This window comes from Ceratotherium simum, chromosome 7, assembly GCF_057802395.1.
Source record: "Ceratotherium simum simum isolate JZ-2026a chromosome 7, ASM5780239v1, whole genome shotgun sequence".
NCBI classification, from domain to species: domain Eukaryota; kingdom Metazoa; phylum Chordata; class Mammalia; order Perissodactyla; family Rhinocerotidae; genus Ceratotherium; species Ceratotherium simum.
This window is the reverse complement of record NC_141906.1, coordinates 26218990-26245204: the sequence shown is the minus strand read 5'-3', so window position 1 is coordinate 26245204 and position 26215 is coordinate 26218990. Positions and strand designations below refer to the sequence as shown.

Below are 26215 nucleotides of genomic sequence, written 5' to 3'. Positions count from 1 at the left end.
GGTCACTGCCACAGCATGTTTGATGAGTGGTGTAGGTCCGTGCAGGAGCTGAACCCGCAAACCTGGGCTGCCGAAGCAAAATGCGCTGAACTTAACCACTACACCCCATGGCTGGCCCAATCTTGTCTTTTCTTCATTTATTATTGAAATATATTTGACATATAACATTTTGTAAGTTTAAGGTGTACAACATGTGGATTTGATACATTCATATATTGCAATATGATTGCCATTCTAGGGTTAGCTAGCACCTATATCATGTCAAAAGATTTTCTTTTCTTTTTTCTGGTGGGAAGAATTAAAATATAGTCTCTCAGCAAGTTTAACGTTTATAATACAATGGTGTTGTCTATAATCACTATACTGTGCATTAGATCTCCAGGAGTTATTTATCCACTAGTTTAAAGTTTGTGACTTTAAGTAACATGGCCTTAACTCCGCTTACCCTAAGTCCCTGGGAAGCATAGTTCTACTCTCTGTTTTTACGAGTTTATCTTTTTTTTTTTTTTTTGGTGAGGAAGATTAGCCGTGAGCTAACATCCATTGCCAATCCTCCTCTTTTTGCTGAGGAAGATTGGCCCTGGGCTAACATCCATGCCTATCTTCTTCTACTTTATATGGGACGTCACCACAGCATGGCTTGACAAGTGTGCATTGGTCTGCTCCAGGGATCTGAACCTGCGAACCCCAGGCCGCTGCAGCAGAGCATGTCAGCTTAACTGCTATGCTGCCACCAGGCTGGCCCCGAATTTATCATTTTTAAGATTCCACATATTACGCAGTGATATCCTATAATATTTGTCTTTCTCTGTCTCATTTATCTCACTTATAAATTGCTTCAAAAGCAGAAAGATTATTGTTGAGGCTAATAAAAGGGAATAATGCCAAATGTGAAGTTACTATTTTAAATTAACTAATTTTAAATTTTTAGGTGGAAAATAGGTGCATTGGTGCGGGCCCAGTATCCGAACACCAGCCGCCAGCAACGGAACGCAGGCACTTAACTGCTACACCATGGGGCCGGCCCTAGCTTCTCAATTTTTGTCATGAATTTTGATAGGATTCCCCTCAGGACTGGTTTGAATCTTTAGATCAATTTAAGAGGAATTGACATCTTAACAATGTTGAGATTTCCAATCAATGAAACTGATATAGTTCACTTTTTCTTTAGGTTTTGTCTACTTCTCTCAACAATATTTTATAATTTTCAGTATAAAATACTTGCAAATTTTTAATTTTATCGTACATATAAGTGTATCCTAAATGTCTCATGGTTTTATGTCTATAGCAAATTATTGTTTTTTTCTTCCCAGTTATTTTTTCCAGTATGTAGATTACAAAACAATATTTATATGGACCTTATATCTTATAACCTTGCTAATATCACTTATTAATTAATGATATTAACTTTGTTGATGCCCTACCTAAATTTGTAAATTTTCGTGTTACAAAATTGTGTCCACTAAAAATAAAGTTTGAAAATTGGCATAGTGTGTGTTAGCCTAAGGCCTTGTCCACAGGAGACAATATCATTATTCTCTGCTTTAGTACTCTATTATTTTCAGAGTTATCACCTAAAAGAGGTGAAATCACAGAATATGGGCACAGGTATTAATATATCAGAACCCCCTCATAACTTTTAATTTCAGTTTTGACTTCTTGAATTAAAGTCTTTTTTTCGAAAATCATTGTATAGTCAGGGTTCTCCAGAGTATCAGAACAAATAGGATGTATATACAGAGAGAGAAATAAAGATTTATTAAAAGGAATTGGTTCACACAATTATAGAGATTGGCAACTCCCAAGTTCTGCAGGATGAGTCAGCAAGCTGGAGACCCAGAAGAGCTAATGGTTTAGTTCCAGTCTGAATTTGAAGGCCTAAGAACTGGGAAAGCTGATGGTGTAGTTCTATTCTGATGGCCGGCAAACTCAAGACAAAGGTAGACCCACTGTTTCAGTTCAAGTCCAAAGATATAAAAAAGTCAATATTGCAATTCAAAGGCCTCAGGCAGGGAGGTTTCTCACTTACTTGGGGAGGGTCAACTTTTTCATTCTATTCAGGTCTTCAACTGATTGGATGAGACCCACCACATTATGAGGGCTGTCTGCTTTACTTAGTCTACCAATTTAAATCTCATCCCAAAATACCCTTACAGAAACAACCAGAATAATGTTTGACCAAATATCAGGGCATCCGGGGGCCCAGTCAAATTGACAAATGAAACTAACCATCACATCATCTCTGTGGGGGCCTGAAACATAATTACCTGCTTTCAGCTTTGGGTTCTGTGGTGGTTAATTCCGTGTGTCAACTTCACTGGGCCATAGTGCCCAGGTATTAGGTCAAATATTATTCTGGATTTTTCTGTAGCGTGTTTTGGAAATTTAGAAAAAAATATATATAGAGAGATAATTGTATATATACATCCTATTGGTTCTACTTCACTGGAGAATGCTAATACAGATTCTGAACAATTAAAAATTATACATTGCAATGGTAAATGGAAGACAAAATATCATCTGCAATTTTAATACTGTTTAAATGTAAAGATATAGCTTAGTTGAAAGCAAAATGGATGTGGTGGGTAAATCCCAAATGAGGCTGTTTATCCCATTAAATGAGAGTAACATGGATGTCAGGAGAGCATTCCCTCATTGGAGTAGAGACTACTCCAGGAGGGTCAGCACAAAAGGCCTACAGCCTATGGGCAGTTTTCTACCGAGCAGAAGCGTGGAGACATGCCAACTGTTGCGTTATTCTTCCCAGATTAAACCTTTAGATAAGGGTCTGCAAAAAGCCAGGAAGGTCAATGCATTATTATTCCTTCACCTGAAAGCCAACATCAAGAGTGAGAAAGGTCACCTCCTGTCCCTGATGGTCAAAACTCACCATCGTTAATACCTCTTCATTTGTTTGAAATCACTACTACTAGGAAATACCCATGGGCTATTCAAGATCTCTTGTGAAGTCCTGAGGAATACAACCCTTGAAAGTATTAATTCAATATTTATTCATCAGATTGTAAACTCAAGAAGAAAAAAATGGACACAAAATAGAAAAATGATCAAAGGAAATAATAAAATACTTCACAGAAAAGATATACAAATGGAAAAAAAACAGTAAAATTATTTCACTCTTTTAATTGTTAATTACAAAGGAATGATATTTCACCTATCAGACTGTCAAAGGTAAAAATGCCAATAATAACCATTGTTTTTGAGAATTCAGACAAACAAGTGATATTAGTCATTGATGGAATTGATGCAATCTCCTTAAAGGATAATTTTGAAATTTCTGGAAATCATTAAAATTACCCTCTACAAAATATATTTTTCCTTCTTAAGAAGTGTTATGTTCAAGAATTTTTCCTGTCATTGTCCTGGTCCAAGTGTGAGGGAGGATGGGGAGTGCTGGTTATCCTCTTGTGCTTACAGTTACTTCTTTTTCACCTGTAGGTCTCAGTTTGGAACTGGTCCTGGTAATTTGAAGACCACAAAGATTGAACAATCTGTCCACTAGACTAGATTTTTTGTGGAATTTTGAGAATTGAAGATGGTGCAAATACTTTTTAGTTTCACATTTTCTCCATGTGGTTTTATATTTCCACATATTTTCAGGATGACTGCCAGAAATAGTAATTGTTAGACATGTTTCAAACTTCTCCAAATAAGCTGAGAATTATAATGGACGACCCTAAGTTGGCCTGCTACCGGTTTTTGTACAGCCTGCTAGCTAAGAACAGTTTTTACAGGTGAACTTTTGCAATCAATTTGATGATAGGGAAAATATGACTTTCAGTCCCACTTGGAATGTTATTCCCCCAGAAAAAAGTGAATTCCATTCTTCTGACTACTCGACCTGTATCACAGAAAGACTATACAACTATGATTATTATTACTAATATTATTGCTATACATTGAATTTCATCAAAAATTTTGTAGAAATAAGTTTTCTCTATTTTGTTATATAGATATATACATAATATTCCTTAATTGCCTCTTTGCCCACATAGAATAAGCTATTTGGCCTTTTACATAAAAGTTTGCTGGATCCTAACAAGAACTTTAGGAAATTACCTTTGATGCTATTTTAGTTTTATTCTTAAAAAATATTATGTTATGTAAGAGCAACCTCTATTGGTAATCAATATAATCATATCTAATAAATACTGATACTTAAAACAGTCTCAAAACATGTCCCAAGATAACCTCCAGATTTACCGATAGTCATCCTCAGCAGTCGTAGATATGTGATAAGGCCTGCCCATAAAACCAGCCAGAGTATTACCATCTATGTGACATGCAGTCCAATATTTCTTACATATGCAGTGATTGATTTTAATGTCATAGATCAAAGAATAGACAACTGCTCATATATATATATCATACTCTATTTGTCTGTCTTTCTCTGAGTTATTTCTCTTAACCCATTGCCCTGAAGTTTCATCCAAGTTGTCACTAGTGGCAGGATTTCTTTCTTTCTCATGGCTGAATAGTATTTCATTGTATACATATATATATATATATATATATATACACATATATATATATATACACACACACACATATATACCACATCTTGTTTTTCCAACCAGGCTTTGACTAACACTTAGGTTGTTTCTATATTTTGACTAATGTGAATAAAACTGCAATGAACATAGGGATGCAGATGTCTCTTTGAGATCCTATTTTCATTTCCCTTAAATATATACCCAGAAGTAGAAGAGCTGGATCATACGGTAGTTGTGTTTTTACTTTTTGGGGAATCTCCATACTGTTTTCCATAGTGGCTGTACCAATTTATAGTCCTACCAACAGTGCACAAGGGTTTCCTTTTCTCCACATGCTTGCCAACACTTTTCTCTTGTCTTTTTGATAATAGCCATTCTAAAATGTGTGAATATAGCGATGTCTCATTGCGGTTTTAATTTGCATTTCCCTGATATTACTGATGTCAAGCACATTTTCACGTACCTGTTGACCATTTGCGTGTCTTCTTTGGAAAAATATCTATTCAATTTCTCTGCTCATTTGTTAATCAAGATTTTTTTTTTTTGCACTATTGAGTTGTATCATTTCTTTATATATTTTGGATATGAACCCCTCATCAGACATATGGTTTGCAATTATTTTCTCCCATCCTATGGGTTGCTCTTTCATTTTTTTGGTTATTTCTTTTGCTATGCAGAAGCTTTTTAATTTGAGGTAGTCCCACTTATATATTTTTGTTTTTGTTGCTTGTGCTTTTGCTGTTATATCCAAAAAAATCATTGCCAAGACCAATGTCAAAGAGCTTTTTCTATACATTTTCTTCTAGGAGTTTATGATTTCAGCTCTTGTGTTTAAGTCTTTAGTGCATTTTTGTTAGTGATGTAAGATAGGGGTTTAATTTCATTCTTTTGATTGTGATTATACAATTTTCCCAACATAATTTGTTGAAGAGATTATCCATTCCTCGTTAAGTGTTCTTGGCTCCTTTGTCAAATATTATGTGATCATATAGGTGAGTATTTATTTCTGGGATCTCTGTTCTGTTCCATTTGTCCATGTGTCTATTTTTATGCCAGCATCTCACTTATTTGATTACTATTGCTTTGTAGTATAGTTTGAAATCAAGAAGTGTGATGTCTCTGGCTTTGTACTTCTTTCTCAGGGTTGCTTTGGCTACTTGGGTTATTTTGTGACTCCATACAAATTTTAAGATTGTTTTTTCTATTTCTGTGAAAAATGCCACTGGAAATTTAGTAGGGATTACATTGAATCCATAGATGGCTTTAGGTAATATGGACATTTTAGCAATAATAACTCTTATGATCCATGAACATGGGATATTTTTTCCATTTATTTGTGTCTTCAATTCTTCTTCAATAGAGTCTCATAGTTTTCAGTGTACAGAGCTTTCACCTCCTTGGTTGAATTTATTCCTCAGTATTTGATTGTTTTTGATGTTGTTGTGAATAGGATTGCTTTATTTTATCTCTTTTTCAGATGTTTTGTTCTTGGTGTATAGAAACACAATGGTTTTCTGCATGTTGATTTTGTATCCTGCAGCCTATGGAATTCATTGATTAGTTCTAGCTGTTTTTTTGGTGGAGTCTTTAGGATTGATATATATAGAATCATATCATATGCAAGCATAAACAATTTTCCTTCTTCTTTTCCTATTTGCACGCCATTGCTTTTTTTTCTTTTTCTTGCCTGAGTGCTCTGGCTAGGACTCACAATAGGAGTGATGAGAGTAGGCACTCTTGTCTTGTTCCTGATCTTGCAAGAAAAGCTTTCAAATTGGCATCTATGATTAAGATGTTGGCTGTCGGTTTGTACCAAATGGGTTTTATTGTATTGAGCTATGTTCCTTCAATACTCAATTTATTAAGTGTCTTCATCAGGAAAGGATGTATTTTGTCAAATACTTTTTCTGCATCTACTGAGATGATCATATGATTTTTATATTTTGCTCTATGAATGTGGTATGTCACACAGATTCATTTGCATATTATGAACCATTCTTACAGCCCAGGGATAAATCCCATTTGGTCATTTAATGTGCTGTTGAATTCAGTTTGCTAATATTTTGTTAATTTTTGCATCTATATTCATCAGGAATATTGGTCTGTAATCTTCTTTTCTTGTAGTGTCCTAACCTGGCTTTGGTTATCAGGGTAATTCTGGCCTCCGAAAATGAGTTTGGGAGTGTTCCACTTGCTTCAATTTTTTTGAAGAACTTGACAATTGATATTAAATCTTCTTTAATAAATATTCGGTATAATTCACCAGTGAAATCATCTAGTTCTGACCTTTTCTGTGTCGGGAGGTTTTGGATTACTGATTCAATATCCCTACTCATTATTGGTCTGTTCAGATTTTCTATTTTTTCATGAGTCAATCTTGGTGAGCTGTATTTTTCTAGGATTATAGGCACTTCTTCTAGGTTATCCTGTTTGTTGGTGTATAATTATTCATAGTAATCTCTCATGATTCTTTGTATTTCTGTGGTATCAATTGTAATGTCACCTCTTTCATTTCTGCTTTTATTTATTTGTGTCCTCTTTTTTCTGAGTTAGTCTGTCTAAAGTTTTCTCATTTTTTTTATATTTTTAAAAACGGGCTCTTAGTTTCACTGATCTTTTCTATTGTATTTGTCATCTCTATTTTATTTATTTCTGCTCTTATCTTTACTATTTCCCTCCTTATACTAGCTTTGGGCTTAGTTTTTCCTTCTTTTTCTAGTTCCTTGAGATGAAAAGTAAGGTTGCTTATTTGAGATCTTTCTTATTTCTTAATGTAGGCCTTTGTGGCTATAAACTTCCCTCTTAGCACTGCTTTTGGGTTCCCGTGGGCACCTTTGACTACCAAATATAAAGAGTATTTGGCTCTGATTCAAAAACTTCTAAATATGTGGGGGAAAACCTCTCTATATTCAGTGTTTGCAATTTTATTTACTTTGCTCTGTGGGTCTCTTTTTCTCTCGCAAGTTATATATTATTTCAAAATTACCAGAAGCTGGAAGAAATAGGAATGAAAGAGGGAGGAAAAAAAAACCAAGGGTCATTGTTCTACGTAGATAGTTATCAAAACTCTTTTCATTTTTTGTTATGAAAAAGAACATTTTTCTTGCCACTCATTTTCCTGAATTACATTCAATCAGTATTTTGGTTTCATATAGGAGTTCAGTTTCAATTTCTCCAACATCTTGCCTCTATTTCCTAAATGGATGTGGGAACACAAGTCCAAGTTTGAGAAGATCTATCAACAACTCTAGCACAAACAAACTTAATGTCAATTCTGGCATGCAGCCCTGTGGGTTTCATCCACCTTTTGAAATTTGGCTGATGGCAATTAAAAAGTTCTGTATAAATCTATCCAGTGTTCCTAAGCATACAAGAGGACATTCGAGTTTTCATGCCCACAATATTAAAGGAAATCAAAGTCTCTTCACAGTGTTTCTAAAATATAGTGTTTCAACACATTGAAAATGATCAAGTTGGATGACTTGAATATTCTCAATAATAAATATCTTGAAGCTGTTTTCTAAGGTAGAGAGATTATGTAGTTAGGGACAAAAGACTCATAAAAGTACTTGGAATAATATTAATGCCATTATAGCTGTGTAATCTTGGGAAAGTTTCCAAGTACCTATCTGTAGACTGTGTTATTGTGTGAAAATACAATGTGAGCCACTTAGTTTTCAATGTTTAAGTAAAAAAAAAAAATCAGAAGAAAATAATTTTAATATTGTGTTTATTCTAATATATATATAATATTATGTCAACATATGATCAATATGAGCATTATTGAAAAGATATTTTAAATCATTTTTTCCACACTAAATCCTTAATCCAGTATCTGTTCTATACTTATATAACATCACAATTTGGACTTGTCACATTTCAAGAACTCAATAGCCTTTTGTGATTCATGCATGCCTTATTAAATGGTGTAACTCTAATCTCAGTTCCTTCATCTGTAAAATGGAAATGTTAGGAATTAACTTTTATGAAGTATTTTCTCTGTGTCTTTCACCATACTAAATGTTTTACATGTTCATGTCATTTAATTTTGAGGACAATTCTGTGAAATAGGTAATGTTATTGTTCCCATTTTGGATGAGAAAATTAATGTAAAGTTGACTATTTTGCCCAAGAAACAGTACTCAAAAATGTTGGAGAAGAGTTTCCAACCCAGAAAGTCTGGCTTTATAAATAGCTTCTTTATCTCTATGCTCTACTGCCTATTAAAATAAAAGGTATGATCCTCAAATAATTCTAGAAATAACTTAGATAAAAAAATACTCTAATTCTGAGTCTTCAATTATGCTAAGATTCCTAGAACACACTAAATGCTAAAAAAAAGCTCAAATATGTTATGAAAGTCTAGTTTTGGAGAGGATGTGGAGAGAAGGGAACTCTCATACACTGCTGGTGGGAGTGCAAACTGGCGCAGCCACTATGGAAAACAGTATGGAGATTCCTCAAAAAATCAAGGATAGAACTACCATATGATCCAGCTATTCCACTGTTGGGTATTTATCCAAAGAACTTGAAAACACCAATGCGTAAAGATACATGCACTCCTGTGTTCATTGCAGTGTTATTCACAATAGCCAAGACTTGGAAGCAACCTAAGTGCCCATCAAGGGACGAATGGATAAAGAACATGTGGTATATATACACAATGGAATACTACTCAGCCATAAGAAGCGATGAAATCCAGCCATTTGTGACAACATGGATGGACATTGAGGGTATTATGCAAAGTGAAATAAGTCAGAGGGAGAAGGTCAAATACCGTATGATTTCCTTCATTAAGTAGTAGATAATAACAACAATAAACAAACACATAGAGACAGAGATTGGATTGGTGGTTACCAGAGGGGAAGGGGGGAGGGAGGAGGGCGAAAGGGATAATTCGGCACATGTGTGTGGTGATGGGTTGTAATTAGTATTTGGGTGGTGAACATGATGTAATCTATGCAGAAATAGAAGTATAATTATGTACACCTGAAATTTATACAATGTTATAAACCAATGTTACTGCAATAAACAAAAAATTAAAAAAAAAAGAAAGAAAGTAGAGGCTCTGATTTCAAGCTCTTATAAAGATTATTAACCTTATACAAAACTATATGACTTATAAACAATGCTTATATTTTCCAGCATATGGATATTTTTTGAACACTTAAGCCATGGGTTCAAAGAAAAAGAGGGATAACTTGTAGCTAAAATGAAGGAAAATAAAATGAAATTTTATGTTATTAACAATACCCTGTTTTATGTAAGATATAGCTTCTGCCCTTCAAATAAAATATAAAGACCAGTCAGGGAGGAAGCAAAGTACCAGAGGTTTCCAGATCTCTCTGTCCAATGCTCATTTCAAATTTCCCTGGATGAAGAAATTATTTATTTATTTATTTATGTTTTTTGCGAGGGAGATCAACCCTGAGGTAACATCCATGCCAATCCTCCCCTTTTTGCTGAGGAAGACCAGCCCTGAGCTGACACCTATTGCCAATCCTCCTCCTTTTTTTCCCTTTTTCTCCCCAAAGCCCCAGTAGATAGTTGTATGTCATAGTTGCACATCCTTCTAGTTGTTGTATGTGTGACACCGCCTCAGCATGGCCGGAGAAACGGTGCGTCGGTGCGCACCCGGGATCCGAACCGGGCGCCAGTAGCGGAGCGTGCGCACTTAACCGCTAAACCACGGGGCTGGCCCCTGAAGGAATTACTTTTTTAAGCTTGCACTTGTAAGAATATTCAAAACTTGGTGGAATAGAAAGTCTTCTATGCAGACAGTGCCCATGAGTTTTGCCTCATTCTCCCAAGGGAGCACAAATTCTATATATTGCATCACTCACTCTCAGCATCTCACAGCATCCAGGAGTTACTCCAGTGACTGCTATACTTCTTATACCTGCATAGATCTTGCTTCTACTAGAATCTCAATGTCACTGTGACAAAAGAAAGAAAGGCAAGATCCATTTTCAAGATTGGCATGTATATCTGTGCTGTGAGTGACACTTGTTCTTTAAGTCCCTGAAACATAGATGTCAGATTGTACAATGTGACTGATGAATGTTTTCTATAAATTACTTAAAGTCGTATGTAATAAGCAGAGGTTAACGTTATACCCCACAGCAGTGATTTGCAATTTATTTCACCAGACTTGACATGTAAACGACTCAAATGTGTTTTCCTTTTCTAGTTTTTATGCTTAAATTTGATTATTATACCCTCACAAGCAAAAAATCATTTTTCTCTGCTCTCTGTAATATGAAGCATTAAGATAGAAAGTGACCGTGACACTGTGGATAGGGACACTGATTCCTCTGATGAGGCCAATGATTTAATAACAAGGAGGTTTCATATGTAGGCATAAATTAATTTAGTATCTGTTTCAGAGCAAATTCAGCTTTTGAAAAAATGCCAACACTGGTCTTATATCTAATCTAGCTATTGTACTAATCCAATCATCCTTCTGATAGCTGTTACTTCAGACTTTCCCCTGAGTCAGTGGAAAATACATATGAATCTTAATTAACTGTTACACACAATTTTCCTTTAGAGATTTCTGTCTTTATTGATCCATGTCTGTTCTATCTGATTCCAAAGTCAGTAACTCCACTTTTATCCTTATGGGTTTCCCTGGCCTGGAATGGGAATACCCCTGGCTCTCCATCCCCTTCTCTTGTATCTACACTATGGTCCTCTCAGGAAACTGTCTGCTGCTCCATGTGATCCATACTGAGCCAAGCCTGCATGAGCCCATGTTCTACTTCCTGGCCATGCTGGCCCTCACTGACCTGTGCATGGGGCTGTCCACAGTGCACACGGTGCTGGGACTCTTGTGTGGACTCAGCCAAGAGATTAGTCTGGATGCCTGCATTGCTCAAACCTTCTTTGTTCATGGTCTATCAGGTATAGAGTATGGAGTCCTTCTTGCCATGGCCTTTGATCGTTTTACTGCAATCTGCAATCCTCTGAGATATACATCCATTCTCACCAATACCAGAATTATCAACATTGGTCTGACTATTTTAGGGAGGAGTTTCCTGTTAATTACTGCTCCCATTGTCCGCCTAAAGTTCTTCCATTACTGCCGTCCCCACATCCTCTCCCACTCTTTCTGCCTGCACCAGGATCTACTCCGGCTAGCCTGCTCTGACATCCGCTTCAACAGCTTCTATGCCTTAGCCCTGGTGATCTGCACACTGTTGTTGGATTCAGTGCTGATTCTCATCTCCTACATCTTGATCTTGCACTCAGTCTTGACTATTGCATCCCGGGAGGAGAGACTCAAGGCCTTGCAGACTTGTGTGTCCCACATCTGCGCAGTCTTGGTTTTCTATATCCCAATCATTGGTCTGACTATGGTGCATCGCTTTGGGAAGCACCTGTCTCCTGTGGTCCATGTCCTCATGGGCAACATCTATATTCTTTTCCCACCTTTGATGAACCCCAGCATCTACAGCGTCAAGACCCAACAAATCCGTAGCAGGATCCAGAGATGGTTCACTAAACAAAACTGAGTACTAGAAGTTTAATATGTTTTAGGGAATTGGGGGTAGTATTTGCAAGAGGAATAACTAGTAAAGATAAGTATATATGTAATATTTAACAGGTTAAATGTATATTTATAGTCATTTTCTAATTTAGATTTCAAAAGCCAGAAAAATAGACAAAGGAAGACTTACTGATTATTTCTTTATTTTTAAATTAAGCATAATGTTACCTAAAGTGAATTATATTCTATAGTGTGCCAACGAGCATTTGCCTGGATAATTACTAAATTTTTAGTACCATCCATACTGTTTGAATTCTAGTTGAGTGTGATTTCATTTTTGCATGTCACTGTTACATGTGTGCATTTGCTATGTATGAGACAAGCAGCTTTTACATATTACTATCATGTGTCACAAGTTGACTCTCTTGAGATCGTTCATACCTCTTCTACGTATAATTGAGCAAAACTGTCTGCAGAGCCAATCGTCTCATCTAATAGAACATATGATATCGGTAGATTAGACTACGTAGCTTAATTCAAAAGGTTTGGTGAACAATGACATTGAATCAGCTACAACATATCCTACCCCATACTCCCAAATACACACATTTATACATTGTAATGAATACAGAATAGTTTAAGATGCTCATGAAACTTGTCAGTTGGCTCCCATCTTAGTATCAGCATACATGGAATTCTAAAGACAGTTTGATCTACCCCTTCATTTTTAGGACAGGATGCTGAGGCACAGAGATATTAAGTAAAATATTAGTAACTGGAATAGGGATATAATCGAGCTTTTGAGAAACTTTGGAAAGTATGTTCCATTTCTAAGTCTCATTCTCTTAATAGGTAAAATTAGGGAATTCGACTCAATCATCAAATACAGGTGTAAATTTTTTTGGTTCTTACTTTTGAAAACAATATTGACCTTCCTCCAAATTAAAAAAAAAAAAAATTAAACTTAAAAACACTATGGTATCAGTGTCAAGATATTTTTCTTTCTTTGAATATTGTCACTTAGTCATGGATATGTACCAGCCATGACTGGGGCAGCAGAGTTATCAGCAGAGCTTAACTACAGTTAAGCTACATAGATTGGAGGAAGCAAATTATCACACATTCACCTTTAAGTATGCAAAGTTCCATCAACAATATTCCAAAGAACATGAAAATATTCAATTTTTGAAATTAATGCTTAGTTTGTTACCTTTTAATTTGTCTTTTAGTGTTTTGTTATTAGAAAATTAATATAATTGGTTTTTCTTATTGAATTAAAAGACTCTTAAGTTTATGTTTGTGACTCTTGCCTTTCAGAACTGTCACCATTCATCCCCCATACACTTCCCTACAGCTCAGTCTGCCGAAATAGCTCTGCCCTGTCAGATGACTTTTGCTTGATTTTTTCCTTCCTTTTGAGCTCCCTGTAATGGTACTTCTTTATTTCACAGTGCCTGTCTCTATCCTCAGTCCAATAGTTCTCTCTGTAGCCCATTTCCTAAAGATCCTATTTGCAAATCATTGATAATTAATCTGTTCTAGTTACAGTGAAGACTCACACAAGTATTCCTCGTTTTTGATAGGGGAATTTGAGAAATAGGTGTGGGAAGGAACCTTCACATTCAACTGGGCTATTGATTAATGATGATAATATAAATGATCCCTATCCTATATACATTAATGTTTACATTAAACACAATTTTTAATGAATATTGTAAATCAGATTTTAAAGTAAGAATAACTGAGTAGGCCAAGGGCAGTAATCCCCATTTTATACAACAGTAAAATGGGTTTGGGGAAATTTAAATTTTTGTGTAAGTTGAGGTTTTTTTTCCTCCATAAATATTTCTAAGAAAAGAAGATTTCTAATAGTCAAGCTTCTATAATATCTCACATTATAAGGTGTCCTCTTAACTTCTTTACTCTAAAAACTGACTGGAAAACACATTAGATTGAAATGAGCCTGTGTGAATGATAGCAAAAAGGAAAAAGTTTGAATAAGAGTGGTTCATGAAATGTCAGAGAAAAAATGCTGTGTTTACACATTGATACTTGATTTTAATTGTTATAACTCAATTGAAAACTTATAATTAGCTGTTAATGCATTATTTGTATATGTTTGGATATATATCTATATATGTGTATTTGTATTTATGTATAAATTTATATGTATAAATAGTTAATCCTTATTATTCACAGATTCTGTATTTGTGAATTCGCCTACATGTTAAAATGTTTTTGAAAACTCCAAATCAATACCCACAGTGCTTTGACTATCATTAGTGCACATGCACAGAGCATAAAAAATTTGAGTTGCCCAACCCACATGTTCCCAGCTGAGGTCAGACAAGGTGACACTCTGCCTTCTTGTTTCAGCTCTTATACTATAAATGGGTCTCTTTTTTTGTGATCCATTTAATGTTATGTCTTTCTCATTTTTGTGCTTTTTGTTGGTGATTTTACTGATTAAAATTGCCCCCAAGCATAGTGCTGAAATGCTGTCTAGTGTTCCTAAACACAAGGCCATTATGTGCCTTACAGAGAAAATACATGTATTAGATAAGCTTCCTTTAGGTACGAGTTATAGCATGGTTGTCTGTAAGTTCAATGTCAATGAATCACAACCACTGTGCATCCCGAAAAAGGAAGAGGAAATTTACCAACTGGGGTATGAGGCTGCCCCAACAAGTGTTAAAGTAACATCTATAGTGTGTGCTGAAGCGATGGAAAAAATGGAAAAGTGGTGAAATTTGTAGATTCATGAGATGATGACTGATTATAATTATATAGACAGCACTGTTGTGAGGGTGGAATTTGAAGAAATTAACAGACACGTCACCCAGGTTCAGGAAAATGTTAAAACCTTTTCCAGCTAGTGTTTTATTATAATGCAACATGAATTACTGCATGTAATTCATTATTTTTAAGAAATATATATTAAATGTGTTTAATATATATTAAAATGTATCTTTAAAGAGAAACACTAACACAAAAAAAGATTAGGTATTAATTGATTGATTAAAATATGACCAGAAGCTCAAAGGAGCTTAATACTAATTTGCTAATACAGTGTTCAGTGACTTCACAGAACAAAACTGTAGCAATTAATGAGAATACATAGTGTATGTATATGTATATATATATATATATATATACTGCAATTCTATTTCTATTAGTATATACAGCAAAAATGCTTGCACAGCTATAAAAATATATATGTATAGAAAGAGATACACACAAAAATGTTTATTGCATTGTTGGTATGTTTGAAGAAATATTTATTTAGAGAAAAACAAATTAAATTGTGGTACTTTTGTAATATTCAATGTCTTGGGCATTTTAAAAATGAAAAAAGTCCAAAAGTTGTCATTTAGAGTTGTCTATATTATAGCCACTAGCTGAAAAACTGCTGCAGAATAATATTCATGATATGATTAATTTTATTTCAAATAATTCTATAAGTATTCAGGTATAAAAAAGTTTGAATATCACACTCATCAGTTAAACTCTAATAAGGGAATGGGGAGAGAGGACAGAAGAAGAAGCATTTTACATTGTTTGAGTTTTATACAATAAATGGCGTTTTTTTCCATTTAAATACATTGCACTTATTTAAAGGAGGGCATTTTATGACCATTTCAAGGGACATGGCATAATTTTAACTTGTTAAGTGAATTTTCATATTCATAGTCATCACAATTTCATATAGAGACCATATAAATTTTGTGATTGGCAAAGTTTTCTAAACATAACAAGAAATGTATTAAAAGCAAAAAGTAATGTAAATAAAAAGTTTTGTCTATAAAATGCAAATTATAATTCAGTCAAGAAGAACAGAAGGAAGAATCCAGATGCAAAGTTTCACCCAATGAAGAAGGAAATAAGGTACATAAAAAGAAGTTAAAAAGCATTAGAGACGTTCTGAAGCAGTTAGACTTCAGAGAGGAGGATTTTGGAGGACAGAGAAAGCTGACTTTCTGAAGCCACATTTGCTGAGAGCCATCTGCTATTCCTGGGGATAAGGCAAGAGGCCAAGAAGAAAAATTTTTCTGGCAGAAAGCCAATTCTAATGATCAGAAAAACAGAGAGGTGGAATTCTGGCAGGGCAGGAAAGAACAAAGTAGGCAACATAAGGATCTCACTCCAGGTGAGAAAGGAGGAACCCACCTAAGGCTGACAGTGGGTAGTTTTTACACAAGACATTTGCTAAACTCTAAAACTGTGTGGAATGAGAAGCCAAAAAAGTAAGCAGAGAACATTCGAAAAATAAAGAGTTTTTGGCTGTCTTGCCTTGCTTGACACACAAGGCTCAGAATCCAGGGTGTACATTGTACACTTAGCTCCCAGTTGAAAGCCCTAGCAGGCAAAGCCTTAGACGCAAGACTGCCACTGGCCAATAAAGTGGTAGAATAAGCGCCAACTCAGCTAAATCCTCGATTAGATTAAGTTGCTAAATCCTGACGGGGTTTATCACAGAGCAAGAGGTGAACTATCACTGGAGGAAAACATAACTTCCTCTGGGCTTCATAATATTTTGTACATAATATCTGACACTCAATCAGAAATTACTAGGCATGGCAAGAGACAGGAACATGAGTTCAAAAATGAGGAGAAAAAGAATGAACAGAAACAGACCCAACCACAATTGCTGTATGTATTGTACTTAGCAGGATTTTCAAGTAATGATGTTTAATATCTTTAAGAAAATAAAGGCACACATGAGAAATAAATAAATAAATAAATATGATGAAGAATTTCACCAGAGAAATAGAAAGTACTAAAAATTAAAATTAAAGAGAGAGAGAGAGAGATAGAATGAATCAGATGACATTGTAAAACTACGATAGCTAATCCAGGAAAGCAGAATTATAGAGCAGAAGACAAGATCAGGGAACTAGAAGAAAGTTATTAAAAAATAAAAAAACAGAGATTTTAAGGCAGGATGCATTACTTGAGAAATATTTCACAGTGATAAAAAGGTTAACCAACCAGGAGGATACATTAACTTTAAATGTTTACATGCTCAATAAATGGAAGTGTCTAACTACCCATAGCTTAAAACTACACAAATCAAAACATCAGCAGCTCTAATAGGAGAAATAGACTAACTCACATTCAAAGTGGGACATTTTAACACTTCTATCAAAAGTTAAAAACCGAAGCAAACAAATCTAAGATTATATATGGTAAAATGAAATACAATGAACAAACTTGACTATACATAACACAAATATGTAGATATGGATATGGATACAGATGTGAATAACACTTCACTCAACAAGTATAGGTCAATAAAAACTGACCACAGACTGGGTCATGTAAAAGACCTCAAAACTGTATTTTTAAATTGCATTTTAGGGTGATATTAATAAAGTATTTAAAAAGTAGTAGCACATTATTTATAATCAAATACAACCACAGTGATGAGGATTTTCATGACGAAAACAATGATGATGATGATGATAATCTCTATTGAGTCCTTACCAGTTACCAATCCCCATGTGAAGGGCATTACATAAATATATCCATTATATTACGTACACCATGAGAACCACTCTCTCTAGGCAGCTGAATTTGTGACAATAAATTGTTTTTCAGTGCATATAGTTAGCAAGTTGCAAAATAAAGTTTTGAACCAAGTTCATTTTTAATCCAGAAATCATGCATGTAACCAACTTCCTCAAGGATTCTTTTTCCTACCAAATTGGAATATATCTTTTCTATCAAATGTTTTTGGGAAACACTGGACTACTTGCATCTCAATTATGACGGGCTTGCAAAATGCGGTTTCTCTACGACATATTATCATAAGTATACAAGCATCTTAGTGCAGGACAAAATGAACTTAGATTTGTATGAAAAAAATTATAAAACTTTGGGAAATCATTATATTGATGATTCTAGCCTCCAGAATTTCTGTCCAGGCTTCTTAGACCTCCATCCTTCTTAGGTCAAAGGGTTATTGTTTGTTGAATCAGGAAAATGATTGAATAAAGCTTTAGAATAATATTATCTAAATGTTGTCTAAATAAAATTGTCTAAATGAATCTAAAACTGCTTTCACATTCATTAAAAAACTCCAAATACCAGAGCTTTTCTCAAATTACTCTTCATACAAACAAAGAAATTAAAAGAACTCTTAAAAACATAAAATATAAGCATAGTACTGTATGGCCTAGCCCTAGATTTTTGGAGCAAACATATTTTATCTCATGACAATTGCCAATTAAGTTATAGCATGAATTACTTAATAGGGATAGGCTTCCAGAAGAAGGAGATATTTATAGACATTTATTTCAGACAAAGTTCAGATTATATTTGACAAGAAAGACATATTCAAGGGATAGGTTTTGATGTGACAAAGTAAACATAAAAGAAAATTTTAGGATACTTATAGAGAAAATATAGAGGAACTTGTGTATTACATAAAGGAGGTTGATCTTGGTGCTCTGAGTACAAATGAATCAATGTAAGTATGATGTTCCACTAAGACCTGCAGAAAGATCTCCACGTTTATCTATTCCATCCAGACCTGGCCTCAGATGATGAGAGTTGTATGTTCTGATTCTTCCCATAGGCAAGCAGTTAGTCTTTCAGCACCTTATCTGCTCCTCTATTTCCCTCAATTTCTTCTAACTGGCTTTTGACTTAATCTATGGAATTTTTTAACACAATCATTTATATGTTTGTTAATTTATTCCTCAAGCATGATGATACTCCAAACCATTGACTGGATTTCCAGATCATATATGCCCAATAGGTGAGCCATTAAATCCATAGGGGGAACGATTTCCATCAAATGTCAAGCCTGGTCTTTGGAACAGAACATTTTTACTACCTTATCTCGGATGTGCTTGGTCTTCATCCCATAGACAAAAGGGTTGAGAAAAGGCGGAACTAGTAGGTAAAGGTTGGACAAGGTGATATGTATATATGACGGGATATAAGATCCAGATCTGTGAGTAAAAAAGGAGAAAAAAGCAAGGAGATAGAATTGGAAGAAGACACATATGTGGGGAATACAAGTATTAAATGCCTTAAGACGTGCCTCTTTCTGGGGCAGGTGAAAGACAGTGATAAATATTTGTATATAGGAGAGGGTGGTCAAAATGAAGTCGAGGCCACCAACAATAAAAGCTCCAAGGAGACCATAGAATTTATTGATGTAAACATCTTCGGTGGCAAGCTTCACAAGGGCCATGTGTTCACAGTAAGTATGGGATATTAACCTTGTACGGTAAAGTTTCAGATGGAACTTAATGAGCAATAGACATGGAATTACCAGAATGGCAGGCCGCAATGTCACCCCAATTCTAATATGAGTGACTAGTTGTCGAGTGAATATGGTAGCATGCCTCAGAGGATAACAGATTGCTATATAGCGGTCCAGAGCCATGGCCAGCAGGACCCCTGATTCAATACCCTGAAATGTGTGGATAAGCCACATCTGAAAGAGGCAAGCATCAAAATAGCTCTCTGGCAAGTGAAACCAAAAAATTCCAAGCATCTTTGGGACAATGCTGGTGCTGAGTGCAATGTCTGTGGCTCCCAACATGGCCAGGAAGATATACATAGGCTCATGGAGACTGGGTTCAGATTTGATGATGATCAAAAGTAGAGAATTTCCTATCAAAGCAATGATGTACATAGCACAGAATGGAATCCCAATCCAACACTGTACAGTTTCCAGGCCAGGGATCCCAATAAAGATCAGCACAGAGGGCATGAACAGAGTGCCATTTGTAATAGACATGGCAGCGCAGGGGCCTTCTTAACAAGGGGGCAAAGTTTGCCAAACTGTGTTTCTCTGTGTTCTAATATACCCTATTCTAATTTAGTCACACAATTATTGAATGACAGAAATAGGAGAATCAACTTCATCAGCTTATTTATCATTTTTTAAATGAGTGAGAAAATGCCAACATGAAGGCTCATAGAAAAGTTCACCGGTATACACTTTAGGAAAATCATCCACCCACAGTCGGTGACATCCACAGGGTGAAAACTGAGTAACTGGACACCATGCCTGTGAAGGGGTCCACATGATCAGGTTACTTAGGGGGGCTCTCCTTCCTTTCCCACTCCATCTTCTCTTTCTTTGTCTAAACTGTTCATGGAAATCAGAAAACAAAACAAAAGACATTAGAATGATGCTTTAGACAGAGAAACACCAAAATCCACTGTACTCACTTTTCTCTCCTCCCCAGTTTCTCTCTCCTCTTTACCCACCATTCACTTTAGACTAGCAGGGAATTTCTACAGAACACACCAACACTTCTTTGATAAAATATCAGTTGAAGGCCCCTTTCTAGGGTTATGACTCCACTACTAAAATAACCTCTCTTCACCTTGAACTTCCTTCTCACCAAGGAAACTTCATATATAACATTGCTTCAGGAACCAGACTTCATCCAGATAGACAAGGGCAGCTGCATAATTTTGTATATTACCATGGCAATTGTGCTTCAGGAAACAAGTCTTATATATAATTCCTCAGTTAGATAAACACCCACTACTCAGACAGTCTCTTTTCTACTCATTAGAGAGTAAGGACAGTTTGAAAATATTAGTTAATAAAACTAAGAATATTAAAGAGTACTTGGTATGGGAAAAGGGAAACCTTGGGTGTTTCACCAGAAGAGCAGTGAGAAAGATGCTCAAGTGGATAGAGGTAAGGTTAAGTGAATGAGGTTGGAAGCCTAGGTCTCCATATGGAGGCAGCATTGGCAGACATAATCCTTATACAGAAATCAGGGCTACTTACTGCCGAAAGGAAGTAGAAAGTTCTAGTTTTTTTATATTTTGTGAAAGATAACACAAGAAAAATATAAGGGAGTGGGCATCTTTGAGAATTGTCCAAAAGATTCCCTGGAGACTGATTGATGAACACATAGATAGCTTCAGGTGAAAGTGCCTTGGGAGGCAGCAGAGACAGAAAGAGATGGCTCCAAAATAAAATTCTCATTGCAACACGAAGGTTGTTGCTGGGAACAATTTACACTTTCCAGTCACTGAATAACTGTGCAACAAACTATAGTTCAGTTTTAGGGCTGATAAGAGTGTGCATCAATGAATAGTTTTTTAAAGTGACAGCAGAGAGGTTGCCTGAGTGATTAAGTCTCAATCAAGCTGATCTACCAGTTTTTTGTGTTGTTGTCCTAAGCATTCCAAAACATTTCTCCATTAATCAAGTCATCACCTCCAAATATTATTTTGAGTTCTTCTCTGGTCCCCAACAACCCTAGCTTCTGCTCGAAAATTTTAAATTAGAAATGTTTTGGAGATTATTCTCCAAACACCCACCCAAAACAGGATTCTTTAGAATAGCCTCCTGGCAGCTGACTATGTGTATGTTGATGCTTTTCCATGTCTATCTGTCTAATTACTGTACAACTCTCACTTTCAGAAAGACCTCCTTATGCTGGGTCCCCATGACCACTGTCCCCGCTTTTGAATTGTATATCTTCAGAAAGAATAGCACAAAGATTCAAGTCTCTCATGATCCACTCTCCTTCAAGTGAAACATCTGCAGGTCTAGCCAACTTCTCCAACAGCATGCTGCTAACTGTCCTTAACCTCTCAGTCTTCCAAAGCAGATCTCCAGTTTATCATGACTCTTGTTGAATTGTAGTTCCTAGAACTTCCAAGTCAAACACTATCAAAAATATATTTATATTCTTTACTTTTATGATTTGGAATTTTGTTTCTGGACTCTACATTTATTGGCTGTACTTGTGTTTGTATTTGAACTATAATTTCATCTCCACTTGACCTAGTACATATTTCTAACTATCCACTTACTCAGTATCCAGAAACAGCAGCGGGAAGTGACTTGCTTTTTACTGGTCCCAGCTGTAAAAGATTGTGTTTTCTAACATAATTTTCCCTGATGAGCAAACTTCATCATCCTCTTGCAAATCCGGAGATATATTTTTTACTCCCTATGGTGAAGAAGGAGGTTTAGGGCCAGTGGGGCAGCCACCATTTCTTAAGACTGTCCTCTTACTCTATTCCCAGGGGACCTCATATATCTAGTCCAGTTAGCAGATGGCAGTGTTGAAGCATGTTCTCTTAGCGGTGCAACTATGTCTCTCACAGCATCAGAGATTGGGATTCCTCTTGTTCTCACATGAATGACAGGGAAATGTAACTCAAAGTGGGGAGTGCATAGTGTAGGATTCCATTCCTTGACTGAGCAAATTGGCCGGCTTTATCACAGGCTTTTTCAGGAAAGGAAACTGGAAATGAAACAAATAGTAGCCTCTTCTTATTTTACTTATTTATTCTTGGCCATCCCTTGGAGATTCAAAGGATTTCCAGATGCAGTTCAGTCATCCCAGGGGGGAATGTGTTTGGAAGTGGTAGGGAGGACAGGGCTTACTGTATAGTAAGCTCTTTAAGTAGTACGGGTTGCTAAGAAAAAGAGAAGACAATCAGCAACTCATAGATGATATATTTCCTAACTGCAAAGCCAGGAGTTGAAGAGGGATGGTTCTTCCTAGAGAAGGAGATCACAGGTTTTTCAACCATCTCCTGATCACGTCCATACTCTTAAATATCTCTAATATATATTTTAATTTAAAATACATATCAATCTTGATTTTTACTTTCTTATTCTATAAAAACTAATTAATGCAGAAAAGAGAGGAAAATATACCCATAATCTTAATCAAAGTCTGATATTATTAATCTTTTGGCACACTACTCTTTAGTAGTTTTCACTGGTTATTTTTTAATAGTTATATTAGATATATTGTTTTTACTTTATATTATAATTTTTAACAGTTTGTGAAAAAATATCCAAAATATCTTTATCAATGACATAGTGTTTGTCAAGAAGCAATACCTTAATTAATGTGACGTATATGAATGTTGGACATACTGTTATTTTAATTTTGTTAAAAAAAACTCTACAATACGATGCTCCATTCATTTCTGCCTCTCAGCATTTGATCCTGTAGTCATTTTTCTCTGAATCTTAATTCCAGGAGTGTTCACATCTGGCCCTGAATATGTAAGATGCATTTGGGTCCAGGTCCTGTGCTACGTGCTTGGTGAGCATTTTCTCACTTATTCCTCACAAGTCTCTGAGGTGGCTAAAGTGAGCCCCATTTTAGAGAAGAGGAAATGACATGCCCCAGGGTATGCAGGAAGTTGAGGGAAGGGCAGAGCAGAAACTCAGATCTGTCTGATTCCTGGATTGACCTTTGTTTGTCTATCTTTAATTTAAGGCAATCCCTGCAAGCTCCCATTTCAAGCTTCTTGTTGTAAGCCTTCATTTATATAAGTTCATTGCATCACAGAGAGGGCATATGTCAATCTCACAGGTATCTCAACTCTCTAGCTGCTATAGATGGCTGCCCGTTACCCTGGACTCTGAATCTAATTAGCTGGAGCCCTCAGTTGAAAGGGACCTCAAACCTGGGAAGGGAGCAGACCCTTAGCGACTGTGCATGCACCGTCACTTTTTGGACAGGCCTTCTTTATACCTTAAAAAGTTTATATGTACCTGGAACTGCAGCATGGAACAAATTTGGCCTGGAAAGGAGGTCAAACGGCAACTAAAATGCCAAATAGATCCGTATGCTGACTGGGAGCCTACCTGAAATCAGCTAGACTAGGTTCTTGTACTCCATATGATGGTTATTACAGTAGACTGGGTGAGATTAATTCAATAGAGAGGACAGTAGGGATAACAATGTGCTCTGAAGAGCCATCTGTAGGGATAGTGAAAGTAGATTTAGATGTAACTAGGAACATAAGACTCTCAAGTCCTGAGAGAATCAAATAAATACCAACAGTTAACTGTCCTTCCCTGAGGTTAGAATTATATACTAGCTGGTGTAGACATTCCACTGGCTACCTGAGAGAAAACAAAGGCCAGAGGTAAAACACAAATTACAAAAGGCTGTGAAGTTATGAAAGTGGCATGCGGTGGTCAAGAACCAACTTTTGTAATGAAACAGCTCTGCGTCTTCCTAGCCAGGACTCAAACTTGGGCTATTTGTGCTCCTGGATACTTACTTTAACTCTTTTAAGCCTCAGTTCCGTCATCTGTAAAATAAGAATAAGACGACAGAAGCTCTTAACTGACTTCTGGACTGACTTCTGGAGATTGCTGCCACTCTCCACCTGTGGGACACACCAACTGATGCTCCAGGGAAGTGAGCTGGTGTCCTTGCAGCCTCCTCTCTTCTTTCCTCACCAGCCGAATTTTGAGCTTCTCAGCAGTCTGCTGTTTGCCTCTAAATCTAATTATATGCATGTTATGTTTATTGTTATAATTATATATATCAACTAAATATTAGATAAACAACAAAAATAAAGTCAATCAATGAAACTAACCATGTAAACAAAATAAAGGACAGAAGTTATGTGATCATTTCAATAATTGTGGAGAAACCATATGAAAATATTTAACATCCATGTAAAATAAAAACCATCAGAAAACTAGGAATAATAGAGAAATTATTAAAACCGATAAAATGTATCCATAAGAAACCTATGATTAACATCATACTTAATAATGTACAACTAAAATTTCTCCATTAGATTGGGAGTAATGCAAGGATACCCTCTGTCAATACTTCTATTCAACACTGTACAGAAGTCCAAACCATAGCAATACGGAGAGAAAAATAAACAAAAGGCATAAAGATGAGAAGAGAAGAAACAAAACTATCTTATTTGCACATGATATGTTTATTTATATACAAAAACTCAAGGAAAACTATAAATCACTTACTAGAACTAATAACTGAATCTAGCAATTCACAAGATAAAATGCTAATACAAAAATAAATTGACTTGCAGACTAGTAACAAACAAATTTCATTTACAAATAAAATTTTAAATTACATTTATAGTGTCAACAAAGCATAAAATAATTAGGAATAATTTTTTTTTTAAAAATACTTTCAATATTTATAAAATGAAAATTTAAAAACTTTGAAGAGAAAACTAAAGATGACCTAAATAGAGAGAGACACTATGTTCGTGATTAAAAGATTCAATGTTAAGATGACAATTCTCCCTTATTTGCTTTGTAAATTAAATGCAGTCTCAATCAAAATACTAGCAAGCTTTTTGGAGATAGTGACCAGCTGCTTCTAAAATTTATATGGAAATGCAAAAAACCCAACAAATATACTTTTTAAGTAAAAGGACAAAGTGAGAGGCCTGACCTAACGCAATTTGAAGATTTACCATAGAGCTGCAGTGATTTTGGTAAGTAGGCATTGTTATTGGTGGTGCTCTGTAGTTGATTCCTAGCAACCCTGTGTACAGAAGAGCAAAACGCTGCTCAATCTTTTTTGCACCATCCTCTCACCTTCCTGGTGCTGTATCAGACAATGCTCCACTGCTATTCAGAAGTGGGTGGCCAGGTCCTTCTTCCAACATACTGGTATCTGAAACGCTAGTGGCATAAATTTCAGCATCACAGCAACACGCATCATCCATAGTATAACAACTGACAGACGTTTGATATGGTTCTCTGCCCAGAAGATGAACACAAGCACAGCGATGAGAGCACTGAATCTTAACCACTGGACCACCAGGGCTGGCCAATTAAACTGATACACCAATATATAAACAACAGATATTCAACAAAGCTGCCAAGACAATACAATAGGTGTAGTAATATTTCCTCAACAAATAACTGTCTATATGAAAAATGAAAATGACTATCAAACCTACAGTACACAAAAAGTATACTCAAAATGTTTCATTGAACTACATTGAAAACACAGTACTATAAAACTTCTAGATAAAAACATAGGAGAAAATCTTTGTGACCTTGGTTGTAGAAATAAAAAAAAAGACCCAAATGGAAAAGAAGAATCCATAAAATTGCACTTAAAAAATTGACTTTTGTTCTTTGAAAGATATCATTAAAAAAGTGAAAGGGCAAGCCATAGAGAGGGAGAAAATATTTACAACAAGTATATTGGCAAAAGGACTTGAGTCCAGAATATACATGCAAGAAAATTTAATAGTAGGAAGACAAACAACCTAACAAAGAAATGGGCAAAAGATCTGAATAGATGTTTCAAAAACCAAGATATAAAGATACAAAAAATCACAAGAAAAAGTGCTTGACATTGTTAGTCAAGGGGGAAAGGCAAATTAAAACCACAAAAATATTCCACTACACAACCATCAAATAGTTAAAATTTTAAAAACTCATTAAATATCAGCAAGTTATGAAATTCTC

The 26215-nt window shown here is 35.5% G+C and overlaps 2 protein-coding genes across 2 annotated transcripts; one reads left to right on the top strand and one right to left on the bottom strand.

The window, feature by feature from the left end:
- Positions 1–11083: 11083 nt before the first annotated feature.
- LOC101403946 (olfactory receptor 51V1-like) lies at positions 11084–12070 on the top strand. The gene has a single exon (XM_004434106.2). The coding sequence runs from the start codon at positions 11084–11086 to the stop codon at positions 12023–12025; it is 942 nt and encodes a 313-aa protein (XP_004434163.2). The 3' UTR covers positions 12026–12070.
- Positions 12071–18802: 6732 nt separating this feature from the next.
- Positions 18803–19753, bottom strand: LOC101403683 (olfactory receptor 52A5-like). The gene has a single exon (XM_004434105.2). It carries the CDS (start codon positions 19751–19753, stop codon positions 18803–18805), a length of 951 nt encoding a protein of 316 aa, XP_004434162.1.
- Positions 19754–26215: the final 6462 nt, after the last annotated feature.